The sequence below is a fragment of the Trachurus trachurus genome, assembly GCF_905171665.1.
Source record: "Trachurus trachurus genome assembly, chromosome: 4".
NCBI lineage: Eukaryota > Metazoa > Chordata > Actinopteri > Carangiformes > Carangidae > Trachurus > Trachurus trachurus.
The window spans coordinates 11,290,754-11,307,323 of record NC_139898.1 but is presented as its reverse complement, the minus strand read 5'-3'; the positions used below and the strand labels follow the sequence as shown (position 1 = coordinate 11,307,323).

Sequence of the window (16,570 nt, the reverse complement as noted above, 5' to 3'; positions counted from 1 at the left end):
AGTACTGCATAGACCTGGCGCAAAATATCCCAGATATCGTACTGTTTATTATTATTATTATTAGGCCCGAGCGGCGAGTAGCACTCGCCGGAGGGACTATTGAAATCGTGCTGTTTATTATTATTATTATTCTTCCGCGACAACATGCCCCAATTTCGCCCCTTTCCCCAACTCGAAAATGCGTGAACATTTTGCCGGACGTCCGTCCGGATCCGACATTCGATATTTTGTGCTGCTCGCGCATGTCCGACGCGAAATGGCGAAATAGCGCCCCCTACAAAGTTCAAAAAAGCCCATAGGGAATTCGGGTCACTTTGGCGTAGACGGACGAAATTCGGTACACATATGTACCATACCCAGATATACAAAAAAGCCTCTTAATGTCATGGTGAAATGTCAACAGGAAGTCGGCCATTTTGAATTGGTCGTTTTTGGCGCCAAATTAACTCGTCCAAAACGATTCGCCCGACACGCTCCAAATTTGATAGACAACATCGTCAGACCTAGCTGAGCTTATCTTGTGCTCCGCAGGTCTGTAGCTCAAAGGGGTTGGCCTCTGGCGTGCCCCCAAGTTTGGCGACTGTTTCGGTGCTCGCCATGTAAATACGATTGGCTCTCATGCCCACATACTTGATCGTAGACGCTTCAAACTTGGTGCAAAAATCTATGGCTAGACCCTGAACGATCCGACATATTATTTGCCTACGTCGCTCATAGCGCCCCCCGGTGGTAACAGGAAGTGAACTAAAATTCATTAAAAATACATAGTTGACCAAATCGACTTCGTTCCACTTCTAATACATGCAGACCCGGATGGTGAAGCTACATCATCAACGCTTTGACCCTACGAGCAACCGCGTCCGTGTGCCGCCGCGGCGAATGTGTATCTTCCCAATTTAAATTACGTTTGCCTTTCACGCGCACATACTTCGTCGTAGCCACTTGAAATTCAAAGGACATGACGTTGGCTCCGCCCTGAACGTTTTGATGTATCAACTTCCTGCCTGGCTCATAGCGCCCCCCGGTGGTAACAGGAAGTACGCAAAAATTCATTAAAAATACATAGTTGACCCCATCAACTTCATTCCACTTCTAAAACATGCAGAACCAGTTGGTGAAGCTACATTATGAACACTGTGAAGCTACGAGTAATGGCGTCCCTGTGGGGGCGTGGCTACCATCAATTCCTCGCCATGAAAATACGTTTGGCTTTTTGATGGCTTTAATGAACTCGTATCATCATGAAATTTGATACACAGGTCCAGGGTGGAGACCTCTTCCATCTGATAGGGGTGTCGCTCATGTGGCCCCCTAGTGGAAACCGGAAGTGCCATTTTTTGCATCAACATTGTCCGATTTCCACGAAACTTCACATGTGTGATGAGGGGCTGACCCTGAACACACCTGCACGCATCCCATTACTGCCCCCTAGTGGACGGACCTTTAACTGCTCATAACTCCCTCATGCTTTGTCCGATTTACACGAAACTTCACATGTGTGATGAGGGGCTGACCCTGAACACACCTGCACGCATCCCATTACTGCCCCCTAGTGGACGAACCTTTAACAGCTCATAACTCCCTCATGCTTTGTCCGATTCACTCCAAACTTCACATGTGTGATGAGGGGCTGACCCTGAACACACCTGCACGCATCCCATTACTGCCCCCTAGTGGACGAACCTTTAACAGCTCATAACTCCCTCATGCTTTGTCCGATTCACTCCAAACTTCACACGAGTGATGAGGGGCGGCCCCTGAACGCACCAGACCACACGCGGTGACTGCCCCCTGGTGGATGAACGAAACATTGCATTTTTGGCCTCCTTCCGGGTTTTTTCTCCATTTCTGCTCCGCGCCACGGCCCCGGCGTGCATCAGGCCCCGCGGTGGCATGGGCAGCGAGGGCCGCCATCGCCGCTTGCGGCTTTAATTATTATTATTATTATTCTTCCGAACATGTTTTCGCCAATAAGACCCCCTATCTAATGCGAGAAACGGATGAAATTTGGCATACGCGTTCAGTCTGGCAAAAAATTTGATAATTTGAACACCTTCAGTGTGCGCTCAGCGTAATGGCGCAACAGCGCCCCCTTGAAATTTTGATTTGATCAGCCCCGGCACACCGTTGCACTTACATGCATGAAATTTGGTGGGGTTATAGAACATGGGAAGACACACAAAAAATCCTCTTAAAGCCACGCCCTATACCCAACCGGAAGTCGGCCATTTTGGATTGAAATTTTGACCTATTTGACCGAACCCCTCCTACAGATTTCGTCCGATTGACTTCAAATTGGCTATGGACCATCGAGACGCCATGCTGATCTTATCTTGTGAACTACATGTCTGTAGGTCAAAGGGCGTGTCTGCTATGATGCGACACATTTTGGCGACTGTTCGTGTTCGGCGCCGTTTCACTTCCAACGGCTCTCACGCCGACATACTTGATCGTAGCCGCTTCAAACTTGGTGGACATGATGATGGGTCCTTCCTGAACAATCTGACATATTAACTTCCCACGTTACTCATAGCGCCCCCGGTGGTAACAGGAAGTCGACACAGATTACGCTAACATGAATTAATCGTACATAGTTCACCCCAGCAACTTCGTTCCACTTCTGATACATGTGAAACAAATCGGTGAAGCTACATTACGTACGCTTTGAGGCTACGGCTAATTGCCCCCGTGTGGCGGCGCCACGTATTGCGGTCCATCAGAAACGAACTCCTCCTAGGGGTTTCGCCCGATCGGCTTCATATTCGCTACACATCATCCTCAGACCGCCCTGATTACAGCTTGTGCTCTGCAGGTCGGTAGGTCAAAGGGCGTGGCCACTGTGGCCACCGCCATTTCTGATGCCTCGCCATGCATACACGGGCTGCTCTATCTCCCATGTACTTCGTCCGAACTGCTTCAAAATTTATGTACGTGATCAGACACCCGCCCTCTACACCTCCATTTGATCGTACGCAACCTTGCTCAAGTCGCCCCCTTGTGGACGCAGGAAATGCCATATTTTGCATCGACATTGTCCGATCAGCTCGAAACTTCACATGTGTGATGAGGTCACGACCCCAAACACAACGGCCCACATCCCGTTACCGCCCCCTGGTGGACGAACCGTAAACCTGCCGTAACTTCATCGTACGTTGTCCGATTTGCTCGAAACTTCACGTGTTCGACGAGGGGACCGCCCTCGACGCAGCCGCCCACGTCCGGTTGCGCGCGGGGGTTTCGAAGTGCGGCCCGGGGGTAGCGGGGACGCCGAGTGGCGTGGAACGAGGGCCCGTCATAGCCGCTTGCGGCTTTAATTAGGGCCCGAGCCAGTGACAACGTCACAGGGAGGACCCTATTGTAATTCGACATGCACATTAGTCAACGTGCCAGCCGACGAGTAACAACAAGTAAGCAAGCAAGTAACCAAGTACTGCATAGACCTGGCAGCGAAAACCCCAGATATTGTAATGTTTATTTGTTATTATTATTATTATTCCGCGACTTTGAACCCCGATTTGACCCCTTTGCCAAGACGAGAAACGGACGAAATTTGGGACACACGTCGGGACCTGAAAAAATTTCGATCTGATACTATCGGCGTTTGTGGGCGGGGCAAATTGGCACAACAGCGCCCCCTAGAACTTTTGACCCCCGGCCATAGGGACCAAAATTTTTTTTCTCGCAGGCTGCCCAAACTTGGTACACATATGTATCATACCCAGACATGAAAAAAATTTGTTTCGTGCGAAGCCCAAAAACCAACAGGAAGTCGGCCATTTTGGTTAGCATTTATTTTACGCAAAACGAACTCCTCCTAGGGGTTACGCCCGATCGGCTCCAAATTGGGTAGAGAACATCGTCAGACCTAGCTGAGCTTAACTTGTACTCCGCAGGTCTGTAGCTCAAAGGGGTTGGCCTCTGGCGTGCCCCGAAGTTTGGCGACTGCTTCGGTGCTCGCCATGTAAATACGATTGGCTCTCATGCCCACATACTTGATCGTAGACGCTTCAAACTTGGTGCAAAAATCTATGGCGAGACCCTGAACGATCCGACATATTATTTGCCTACGTCGCTCATAGCGCCCCCCGGTGGTAACAGGAAACGTACAAAAAATCGTTAAAAATACGTAGTTCACCAAATCGACTTCGTTCCACTTCTAATACATGCAGACCCGGATGGTGAAGCTACATCATGAACGCTTTGACCCTACGAGCAACGGCGTCGGTGTGCCGCCGCGGCGAATGTGTATCTTCCCAATTTAAATTACGTTTGCCAAATACGCGCACATACTTCGTCGTAGCCACTTGAAATTCAAAGGACATGACGTTGGCTCCTCCCTGAACGTTTTGATGTATCGACTTCCTGCCTGGCTCATAGCGCCCCCCGGTGGTAACAGGAAGTACGCAAAAATTCATTAAAAATCCATACTTCACCCGATCAACTTCATTCCACTTCTAATACATGCAGAACCAGTTGCTGAAGCTACATTATGAACGCTGTGAAGATACGACGAACGGCGTCCGTGTGCCGCCGTGGCGACTGACGATTTTTTATCGTACAATTACGTTTGCCTTTTTCGTGGCTTTAACAAAGTCGTGTCCTCACGAAATTTCATCCACAGGTCAAGAATGGCGAGCTCTTTCAGCGGATAGAGTCGTTTCCCATGGGCGTGGCAAAATGCCTCAATAGCGCCCCCTTGAAGTTTTTCCGAAATTCTCCATAGACAAATTTCGCTTACTTTGTCGTACACATACGAAACTCGACACACACCTGTATCATACCCAAACATACAAAAAATTGAATTGGAGCCACGCCCTAAACCCAACAGGAAGTCGGCCATTTTGGTTAGCATTTCTTTGACGCAAAACGAACTCGTCCGAGGGAGTTCGCCCGATTGACTTCAAATTGGGTAGAGAACATCTCCAGACCAAGCTGATTACGGCTTGTGCTCCGCAGGTCTGTAGCTCAAAGGGCGTGGTTGCTAGGGCACGGCCAAGTCCCACGAGTCAGCTAAAAAGGTTTAAATGCTAATACGCCCACAGATTTGATCGCAGCTGCTTCAAACTTGGTGCACATGATGAGGGCGTGACCCTGAACGATCCGACATATTATTTTCCTACGTCACTCATAGCGCCCCCCGGTGGTAACAGGAAGTGCGCTAAAATTCATTAAAAATACATCGTTGACCCCATCAACTTCATTCCACTTCTAAAACATGCCGAACAAGTTGGTGAAAGTATTTCATGAACGCTATGACGCTACGGCTAATGGCCCCCTTGTGGAGGCGACAGGAATTGCGCTCCATCGTGAACTGCCACCTCCCACGGATTTTGCCCGATTGACTTCATATTCGCTACAGATCATCAGGAGACCAAGCTGGTCAAACACTATTAAAAGCTTTTCTCTACGTCAAACGTCGTGGCTGCTAGGGGGCGACAAAGTTGGTCAACTGCTCGTTTAGTCGCCATGCTATTACGTTTGCCTTCCACGCCCACATACTTGGTCGTAGTCACTTCAAAATTTCAGTACATGATCAGAGGCCCGCCCTCTACACCTCCATTTGATCGTACGCTAGCTCGCTCAAGACGCCCCCTTGTGGACACAGGAAATGTCGTGTTTTGCATCGACATTGTCCGATCAGCTCGAAACTTCACATGTGTGATGGGGTCACGACCCCAAACACAACGGCCCACATCCCGTTACCGCCCCCTGGTGGACGAACCGTAAACCTGCCGTAACTCCATCGTACGTTGTCCGATTTGCTCGAAACTTCACGTGTTCGACGAGGGGACCGCCCTCGACGCAGCCGCCCACGCCCGGTTGCGCGCGGGGGTTTCGAAGAGCGGCCCGGGGGTAGCGGGGACGCCGAGTGGCGTGGAACGAGGGCCCGTCATAGCCGCTTGCGGCTTTAATTATTATTATTATTATTATTATTATTCTTCCGACGATTCAATTGCCATTTTGACCCCTTTGCCAAGCCGAGAAACGAACGAAACTTTGTAGCCTCGTGGGGCTTTGCGAAAATTGACGTATGATGCCAGTGTCGCATTTGGGCGGGGCCAAATGGCTAAATAGCGCCCCCTACAATTTTCCCAAAAACCCATAGGGAAAAAAACGACGTTAACGAAAGCGGACCAAAATCGCCACACATGTTCATCAATGGAAGCTGAACACAAAATCCTCCTATAGCGAAGCCCGAAACCCAACAGGAAGTCGGCCATTTTGCTTCAAAGTTTGTAAACGCAAAACGAACTCCTCCTAGGGGTTACGCCCGATCGGCTCCAAATTGGGAAGAGAACATCGTCAGACCTAGCTGAGCTTAACTTGTACTCCGCAGGTCTGTAGCTCAAAGGGGTTGGCCTCTGGCATGCCCCGAAGTTTGGCGACTGTTTCGGTGCTCGCCATGTAAATACGAACGGCTCTCATGCCCACATACTTGATCGTAGACGCTTCAAACTTGGTGAAAAAATCTATGGCGAGACCCTGAACGATCCGACATATTATTTGCTTACGTCGCTCATAGCGCCCCCCGGTGGTAACAGGAAACGTACAAAAATTCGTTAAAAATACGTGGTTGACCAAATCGACTTCGTTCCACTTCTAATACATGCAGACCCGGATGGTGAAGCTACATCATGAACGCTTTGACCCTACGAGCAACGGCGTCCGTGTGCCGCCGCGGCGAATGTGTATCTTCCCAATTTAAATTACGTTTGCCAATTACGCGCACATACTTCGTCGTAGCCACTTGAAATTCAAAGGACATGACGATGGCTCCTCCCTGAACGTTTTGATGTATCGACTTCCTGCCTGGCTCATAGCGCCCCCCGGTGGTAACAGGAAGTACGCAAAAATTCATCAAAAATCCATACTTCACCCGATCAACTTCATTCCACTTCTAATACATGCAGAAGCAGTTGCTGAAGCTACATTATGAACGCTGTGAAGATACGACTAACGGCGTCCGTGTGCCGCCGCGGCGACTGACGATTTTTTATCGTACAATTACGTTTGCCTTTTTCGTGGATTTAACGAAGTCGTGTCCTCACGAAATTTCATCCGCAGGTCAAGAATGGCGAGCTCTTTCAGCCGATAGAGTCGTTTCCCATGGGCGTGGCAAAATGCCTCTATAGCGCCCCCTTGAAGTTTTTCCGAAATTCTCCATAGACAAATTTCGCTTACTTTGCAGTACACATACGAAACTCGACACACACATGTATCATACCCAAACATACAAAAAATTGAATTGGAGCCACGACCTAAACCCAACAGGAAGTCGGCCATTTTGGTTAGCATTTCGTTGACGCAAAACGAACTCCTCCGAGGGAGTTCGCCCGATTCACTTCAAATTGGGTACAGAACATCTCCAGACCAAGCTGATTACGGCTTGTGCTCCGCAGGTCTGTAGGTCAAAGGGCGTGGCTGCTAGCGCACGGCCAAATTCCGCGATTCAGCTAAAAAGGTTTAAATGCTATCGCGCCCACAGATTTGATCGCAGCGGCTTCAAACTTGGTGCACATGATGATGACGTGACCCTGAACGATCCGACATATTACTTTCATACGTCACTCATAGCGCCCCCCGGTGGTAACAGGAAATGACATATTTTGCATCGACATTGTCCGATTTGCTCGAAACTTCACATGTGTGATGAGGTAACGACCCCGAACGCAACGGCCCACATCCCGTTACTGCCCCCTGGTGGACGAACCGTAAACTTGCCGTAACTCCATCGTACATTGTCCGATTTGCTCGAAACTTCACATGTGTGATGAGGCAACGACCCCGAACGCAACAGCCCACATCCCGTTACTGCCCCCTGGTGGACGAACCGTAAACTTGCCGTAACTCCATCGTACATTGTCCGATTTGCTCGAAACTTCACGTGTTCGATGAGGGGACCGCCCTCGACGCAGCCGCCCACGTCCGGTGGCGCGCGGGGGTTTCAAAGAGCGACCCTGGGGAAGCGGGGACCGGGGGGTCGTGGGAGCGGGACGCCGAGTGGCGTGGAACGAGGGCCCGTCATAGCCGCTTGCGGCTTTAATTATTATTATTATTATTATTATTATTATTCCGCGACTTCGAACAAGATTTCGACCCCTTTCCCAAGCCGAGAAACGGATGAAATTTAACACGCAGGGGGGGAAGCCCAAAAATTGCCATTCTGTGGTGGTCTCGCATGTGGGCGTGGCCAAATGGCACCATAGCGCCCCCTAGACCGCGCATAGGAAATGGCAGTCTGCGACACCGATTTGTCCGAAACTTGGTAAACGTATTCATCAACCTGAGATCTTCAAAAAATCTCATTACGGACATACCCGACAACCAACAGGAAGTCGGCCATTTTGCTTCAAATTTGGTTTACGCAAAACAAACTCCTCCGAGGGGTTACGCCCGATCGGCTCCAATTTGGGTAGAGAACATCGTCAGACCTAGCTGAGCTTATCTTGTACTCCGCAGGTCTGTAGCTCAAAGCGCTTGGCCTCTGGCGTGCCCCGAAGTTTGGCGACTGTTTCGGTGCTCGCCATGTAAATACGAACGGCTCTCATGCCCACATACTTGATCGTAGACGCTTCAAACTTGGTACAAAAATCTATAGCGAGACCCTGAACGATCCGACATATTATTTGCCTACGTCGCTCATAGCGCCCCCCGGTGGTAACGGGAAACGTACAAAAATTCGTTAAAAATACGTAGTTGACCAAATCGACTTCGTTCCACTTCTAATACATGCAGACCCGGATGGTTAAGCTACATCATGAACCCTTTGACCCTACGAGCAACGGCGTCCGTGTGCCGCCGCGGCGAATGTGTATCTTCCCAATTTAAATTACGTTTGCCAAATACGCGCACATACTTCGTCGTAGCCACTTCAAATTCAAAGGACATGACGTTGGCTCCTCCCTGAACGTTTTGATGTATCGACTTCCTGCCTGGCTCATAGCGCCCCCCGGTGGTAACAGGAAGTACGCAAAAATTCATAAAAAATCCATACTTCACCCGATCAACTTCATTCCACTTCTAATACATGCAGAACCAGTTGCTGAAGCTACATTATGAACGCTGTGAAGATACGACGAAGGGCGTCCGTGTGCCGCCGCGGCGACTGGCGATTTTTTATCGTACAATTACGTTTGCCTTTTTCGTGGCTTTAACGAAGTCGTGTCCTCACGAAATTTCATCCACAGGTCAAGAATGGCGAGCTCTTTCAGCGGATAGAGTCGTTTCCCATGGGCGTGGCTAAATGCCTCAATAGCGCCCCCTTGAAGTTTTTCCGAAATTCTCCATAGACAAATTTCGCTTACTTTGTCGTACACATACGAAACTCGACACACACGTGTATCATACCCAAACATACAAAAAATTGAATCGCAGCCACGCCCTAAACCCAACAGGAAGTCGGCCATTTTGGTTAGCATTTCTTTGACGCAAAACGAACTCGTCCGAGGGAGTTCGCCCGATTGGCTTCAAATTGGGTAGAGAACATCTCCAGACCAAGCTGATTACGGCTTGTGCTCCGCAGGTCTGTAGCTCAAAGGGCGTGGCTGCTAGGGCACGGCCAAGTCCCACGAGTCAGCTAAAAAGGTTTAAATGCTATCACGCCCACAGATTTGATCGCAGCTGCTTCAAACTTGGTGCACATGATGAGGGCGTGACCCTGAACGATCCGACATATTATTTTCCTACGTCACTCATAGCGCCCCCCGGTGGTAACAGGAAGTGCGCTAAAATTCATTAAAAATACATAGTTGACCCCATCAACTTCATTCCACTTCTAAAACATGCCGAACAAGTTGGTGAAGGTATTTCATGAACTCTATGACGCTACGGCTAATGGCCCCCTTGTGGAGGCGACAGGAATAGCGCTCCATCGTGAACTGCCACCTCCCACGGCTTTTGCCCGATTGACTTCATATTCGCTACAGATCATCAGGAGACCAAGCTGGTCAAACACTATTAAAAGCTTTTCTCTACGTCAAACGGCGTGGCTGCTAGGGGGCGACAAAGTTGGTCAACTGCTCGTTTAGTCGCCATGCTATTACATTTGCCTTCCACGCCCACATACTTGGTCGTAGTCACTTCAAAATTTCAGTACATGATCAGAGGCCCGCCCTCTACGCCTCCATGTGATCGTACGCTAGCTCGCTCAAGACGCCCCCTTGTGGACCCAGGAAATGTCGTGTTTTGCATCAACATTGTCCGATCAGCTCGAAACTTCACATGTGTGATGAGGTCACGGCCCCAAACACAACGGCCCACATCCAGTTACCGCCCCCTGGTGGACGAACCGTAAACCTGCCGTAACTCCATCGTACGTTGTCCAATTTGCTCGAAACTTCACTTGTTCGACGATGGGACCGCCCTCGACGCAGCCGCCCACGTCCGGTTGCGCGCGGGGGTTTCGAAGAGCGGCCCGGGGGTAGCGGGGACGCCGAGTGGCGTGGAACGAGGGCCCGTCATAGCCGCTTGCGGCTTTAATTCAGTTTGGGTTTTGTCTCCCTCCTAAAAAGCCAGTGCTTTCACCCTCCACTACCTATTATTTTCAGGTTGTGAAGATGCCTCGAGGGCGGATAAACATCATGAAGATCTCTCGCACTAATTAAGCTCAAAGTTGCCATTCTACCCAGAAGTTCCAAGATTTGAGTGGGCTGACTTAGCTTGGGCTAAATCTCTGTGTTTCCACCCCAAGGCAGTACAACAAACATCAATACTGCATTTTTAATGGGAGTAAATGGGGGCATGCATAATTTGTAAGCTGTATGATGTGTATTTGTTGCTTGTATAGAGACATAATCCATTTTGCAAAAATAATACCATTAGTCTTATAGGCTGCAGATGGTTGTTATCAAATCAAATCCCCCGTATGTCAGAACTGGACAAATTACTGCAGTGACACACTTCAGGTGTCTATTTCTTCGAGAGATGACACTTTTCTTTAACATATGATACACATGGGCTACTGACAGGTGTGTGTGTGTTTGTGTGTCTATACCAAGAAAGTTTTCACTTCCAATTAAAAACTGAAGATAAACAAGCAGTAGCCTATGGCAAACTCAGCAGTTTATCCAAATAAATCCATTCACAGCCCTCTGTCAAAAAATACAGTGTGACTGTATCTTGCAAGGATTAAAACGACTCTTCTGTTCTCTAGTTTTATATCTTCGCATGAAATTCAACTAAAAGAATGAGAGGGTTGCCTGAACAGAAGGTCATCAGTCTGAAAAATGGGAGCAGGGGATTTAAAAGAGTCAGGGAAATAGGTCTAAACGTACCTCCTCTGCTTTGGTCTGCTCAAAAGCAAACTCCACTGTGGGAACAGCCAGTTGGTTGGCAAAGAAACTCACATCTCCAGGCAATTGCAGTGAGCTGACATTGGGTCCAGGACAGTTTCCACCACGAATGCAACTCAGCAGCTGTCTCTGACACAGACAAAAAGGAAAAAAAGAAAGATGAAAACAAAATAAATACACGGTAAAATGAAAGAAATGAAATGGTCAAAAGAGATGAAAAGAGATGAATTAATGAAGTGCAAGATAAAACTGTCTTGCTATTAACACATTGGTACAACTGCCTGCAACATCAGCTCATGACTCTTTTAAAAATCATTTGCATTTCTTTATTGTAAAACAATGAAGCCATGGTACATGGATATTAATCTTTTTTTTCCAAGTTTTTTCTTGGGCATTTTTCACCTTCATTCAATAGGACAAGGAGGAGAGACAAGAAAGCAGGGAGAGAAATTGACATTCAGAAAAGATGTCTATAATTCAAGTAGAATCCCAGGGCATCTATATTGTGTATCTCTGCATGAATGTGAGTTGAAAATGAGTAGAAACTGAAGTAATGGCACTCAACACTTCCATGCATCTTCTGCAACTACATGGACTTTCCTCTCAAGGCAAATTGGCATGTCACAGGTCAGATGTGTGGCTGAGTATTTTTGTATGTATTTCAATGTGTGTAAAATATAATTTTATCTCCCAGAAATAAGAAAAAGAAAACGATGAAAGAAGACTGTTTGCATGATACATGTTCTAAAAGTCTAATGTATGCTGGGAGAATGAGTTCATGTGATGCATAATTACAGTAGAAGCAGGGTTTCTGCTAGAAAAAAATTGGCACCGGACAACGTCACCAGCGGGTTTTCAATTTACCGGACAATTTGTTTGAAATTCCGGTCAAGTAGCCTATTATCTGAATTTATTGAACTTAAAATTATAAATGATATGCAGGCTATATAAGAATAATATCAAGGCATGTCAATTTATAATCTTTTTATTGAAAACAGGGATGCACATTCTGAATATATTATATAATTGATAACCGACGCTCGTTAACTGATTAATAAGAGTAACTGATGTGCGTCTGTGACTATAGGCAACCCGATCCTCTATTGGCAATTAAGAGGATGATCGAGGATGTTTTTATTTTCCTTTTTCTTTTTGTTTTTTTCTTGCCGATGTTATGACTCAATCCACTGAGCTCTGGCTCAACTGATCAGCACTTCTTCACACGTTGAACTCTTTATACAAAGTGCAGCCAAACACCAGGCTAAAGTGAGAGGGACAGTAGAGCTTCTCTGAAAGCTCGGTGAGTTGCAGGTGAGTTAAGACCAAATTAACCACTAATGTAATGAGAATATATCATAATAATGCAACTACACCCTGTCAAACGCAATAACCCTTTATTTCTCAAGAGTACTTTTTACCATTGTAATTGGAATGTCTATAAGAATGGTCTATATGCTGGAAAAAAAAATGTGAAATGTGCCTTTATTGTATTTTCAAAAATAGAATAAAGGTTTCACAAATCAGAGACTGTGTTTTTATGAACCTTCAATGGTCTGTAGATTAATCTAGTCCAGATTTGAGAAGTCAAGGTACAGTGGTTTTTGTCTAATGAGGTCTAGGTACAAAACAAAACGGTGAAATCTCCCCTTTAGCATTTTGATAAATAAAATAAATGTTTCACAAATACAACAGCGCTATATGGAACAAACGCGCCCAGGTGCGGAGACTGATGAACGAGTGAAACCATCCAGCCTGTTTGGAGGCGAGAGATGAGGAAATCAAACACACATGCACATGGCAATTTTTCGAGGCCGACAAAATTATTGAGTTAATTTTCATTTATCATGCGATTAATTGAGTTATTGATTATCGTCCCAGGCCTACATGCTACCAACTTGAAATCAAACAATGTCCGTTCGCTACAGTATATGCGTTTGAAATATAGATGCAATTAAAACTAATCATAATCCTTCTCCTTAGACCTGTTTGGTTTCAGAAAGATTTGCTTGTTTCAACATGTCCGACCTCTCCTGCGCGGTGCATGCTTTGTCAGAGTAAATGAGACAAATGTGACAAGTTTAGTACCGTGTGAAAAAAGAAAAAGTTCCACATAAACCTGGCCTACACATTCATAAAAAATACGATTCAGTTTTATTTAATAAAGTTTTATCTATTGCAATAAAATTCAAATTGTTCATTTTCACTGGGCATTTTGACCGGAGGGGTTAAAAAATGCCAGACGGCAGATTTTACCGGTCAAAGTCCGGTAGTTACCAGATACCGGAAACAACGGTATGATCCGGATGAACTGCTTCAAATATATGTGCTCAACTATCAACTCAAATAGTGATTAAAAAAAATCCTTGATGGAATAATTTGCAAGTCCCAGCTGAAACCTTTAGCCATCGCAACGGCTTCTAATAATGATATTCTTGCGTCATCTCTGGAGCTCACTTACCATTAAGTGGTGCCTTTAATTAATGATCTGTGAGCGAGTCACGGTATCATATCCCAGTTCAGTACCAGTATTCATTAATATGTGCAATCCCTTTTAGCCGGTGTGAAATTCCAGTCTATATTTATCTACTTATTCAACATGGGAATTTTTTTTTTGTCTGGTTCAATATTTATAATAAATCACAATTTTTCTCCCAGTGTTTCTTTTTTAATTGCATTGTGAGTTGGATGCAACATAATTTCAATCTGATATGCACTTGTCCTGTGTATGATCTGAATGACAATAAAGTGAATCTTGTATCATTATCCAAGTTATTGCGTGTGTGTGTGTCTGAGGTGATTCTCAGACAGGGCCACATTCCTCTGTACAATTTAGCTTGTTTTAGGTTAAATTGGTTTGAGACTGGCCTCTCAACAAAGTTATTATCATTTTATATAATTCATTAATTATTTTCATATTAAAACCCCTAGTTACATGTTATTGCTTGACGACCTACAGACCATAGTAATTATGAGGAGCAAAGCTGGAAGGTGTGTGACCATGTAGGCCAGTGATCATCAACTGGCGGCCCGCAGGCCGAATCCGGCCCGCCGAACCTTCCAATCCGGGCCGCGACTGAGTCCTAATAGTATTATATTTCTTGGTCTCTGTTTGTGTGCGCCTATAAGATATGTGTAAATGAAAATGATGAGCTTACAGGTAAAATAGGTTAGCCTATAAACAAATAAATTACTAGGCAAAAAAGTGAATTTAATTTCAATCTCGGCCTATTTGAATGTCCGGCCCCCAAGGTGTCTGTTGAGAATGATTCTGGCCCTTCAACAAATATAGTTGATGACCCCTGATGTAGGCTATAAAGGGTCCCATGTGAGAAAAAGAAATCAGTTTCTTCCGTCTACCACTGTTACACTGGTTGGTGTTAGGGTTGTTTTTTTTGTGCCAGTGAAGAAGAAAGGGATGACTGATAATCATCATTTTAACCTTTGCTGCAAGTTGCTTCATTGCTGCAGCTAATCAGTGGCAGGCAACTTGAGAAACTGTACTAAACACAGAATACTGCTGAGAGAAAGGTTGAGGTGTGAGTGTTATTAACATCGGGCACATGGCTAATTGCACAATTCATGCTTGGGCCACAGCTCCTCACAGCTAACATGAACCTCGTCACCTTGGTCGACTGCTGTCTGCTGTTATTGTTAATTGAAGATAACTACAAGGTTGCTGTGCAGAAATGTTTGAGGGAAATAGAACACAGCAGTCAATCAACTGGAGCCTTATCACAACCATCCACATCTACAGAGTTGGCCTGATGTCACCATGTTCTACTGTCACAATGCATTTAATTAGACTTCCCCGTTATCAAGGTCCATCAAGGGGAGGGCGCTCTGGTCAAGAATAGAATGCAGCCCTGTTAACCTTTACTGTTGCTCTCTGAACATTAACTACAGTTGTGACACGTTCCCCCTCGAACTGAATGAAGGCCGGTGTTTAATACATTTAACCTTGCCTCACCCTGCTGATATGTACTCTGACAACACAGACATTTCTCAATTTTATCTTTCACTTTTCTGATTACTCCCACTAAAAGACTCGAAGGACAAAAACATTTACACACATATCAATATTCATGAAGGGCATTTCATTACCCACTTATGGCTAATTGTGGGAGTTAACAGAGTGGGAATAAATGCTTGTTCATGTGTGCACAATTTAAAAGTTGATTGAGATTCATAATGGAGAACTTGCACACAAACTTCAACAACAATGTTTTGAGATATTCTGTTACTTACAGCAGTCTGTTAGTGTGTAATTCGTAGAAAGAGCTGTGCATGAAACCTTTTGTTTAAATCCACACACAGGAAATGATGAATTTTAGATAAGTTTCTTGTTTGTTGAGTAATTATAATATACTGGGTAATTAGTCTTAGTCATCAAAGTCCCCATTGCCCAATAGAGTAAGAAAACAACAAAAATTCAAACGTCATCAAAAGAAAAAAACAATAAAATGAAAATAAAAAAACAAACATGATATTGCTTTGCAGCACACGAAACACTGTGTGATTGACAAGTGAGCCGATGAACGAGGACTGAGAAAATGAGACCCAATCACAAACATACAGTCAGTTTCCTGTTTAGGTTTGATCATCTTTTGGTCAATTGAACATGCTGCTCACGTTCACTTACTGAACGCAGCTGTCAAGCCAGAGTGCAGTGCCACAGCAAGCCGATTCACTAAGCAGGAGTACTGACTCACTCCAGAGGAGTGTAGTTGAAGTCTGAGCCTGTGCTGCCCACCCCCACCCCCCAAAATAAATACATACATAAATAATTAAATAAATAAAATAAACAAATAATTTGGCACTGGAGTAGTTTCACATATGCCAACACTGGCCACTTTGAACAATGTCATTCTGTTATACATGCTTGACGTGTCTATGTATCATTCAGTCAGTGAGGGGCTCTAAGGTTACTGTGTCTGTTGTAATACAATACAATTGAATATTGTCCACTATGCAGCAAGGGTTAAACAGTTTTTCCTTTGTCACAAACTGGCTCAGTGAATGTGACAAAGAGGGAGTCCACACAAAGTTGAACAAAGATATATTTTATATTTATAGCATGGAGCCCATGCAGGTAAATCCACCCTCAAACTCCAGGCTTGTTTAAACATGATCCAGGAAGAAACACATAGAATTGTACAGAAATGAATATTCAAATTGTTTGATTGTACTAGTATTATAAATTAAAAGTTTTACTCACATCTACAGAAGAACTCAGCACTGTAGAGGCAGATAAACACAGTCTGCCTTTACTGAAACCTATA

The 16,570-nt window shown here is 45.5% G+C and overlaps 1 protein-coding gene across 1 annotated transcript in view; it reads right to left on the bottom strand.

Annotated features, from left to right (window-relative positions):
- Positions 1-16,570, bottom strand: part of naaladl2 (N-acetylated alpha-linked acidic dipeptidase like 2) — a gene marked incomplete at both ends in the record, with an annotated part of 363,400 nt that overhangs the window by 148,751 nt on the left and 198,079 nt on the right. The window contains one exon of the mRNA XM_083970485.1: positions 11,274-11,420. Within this exon, the coding sequence (XP_083826611.1) occupies positions 11,274-11,420 (147 nt within the window). The remainder of the gene's footprint in view (positions 1-11,273; positions 11,421-16,570) is intronic.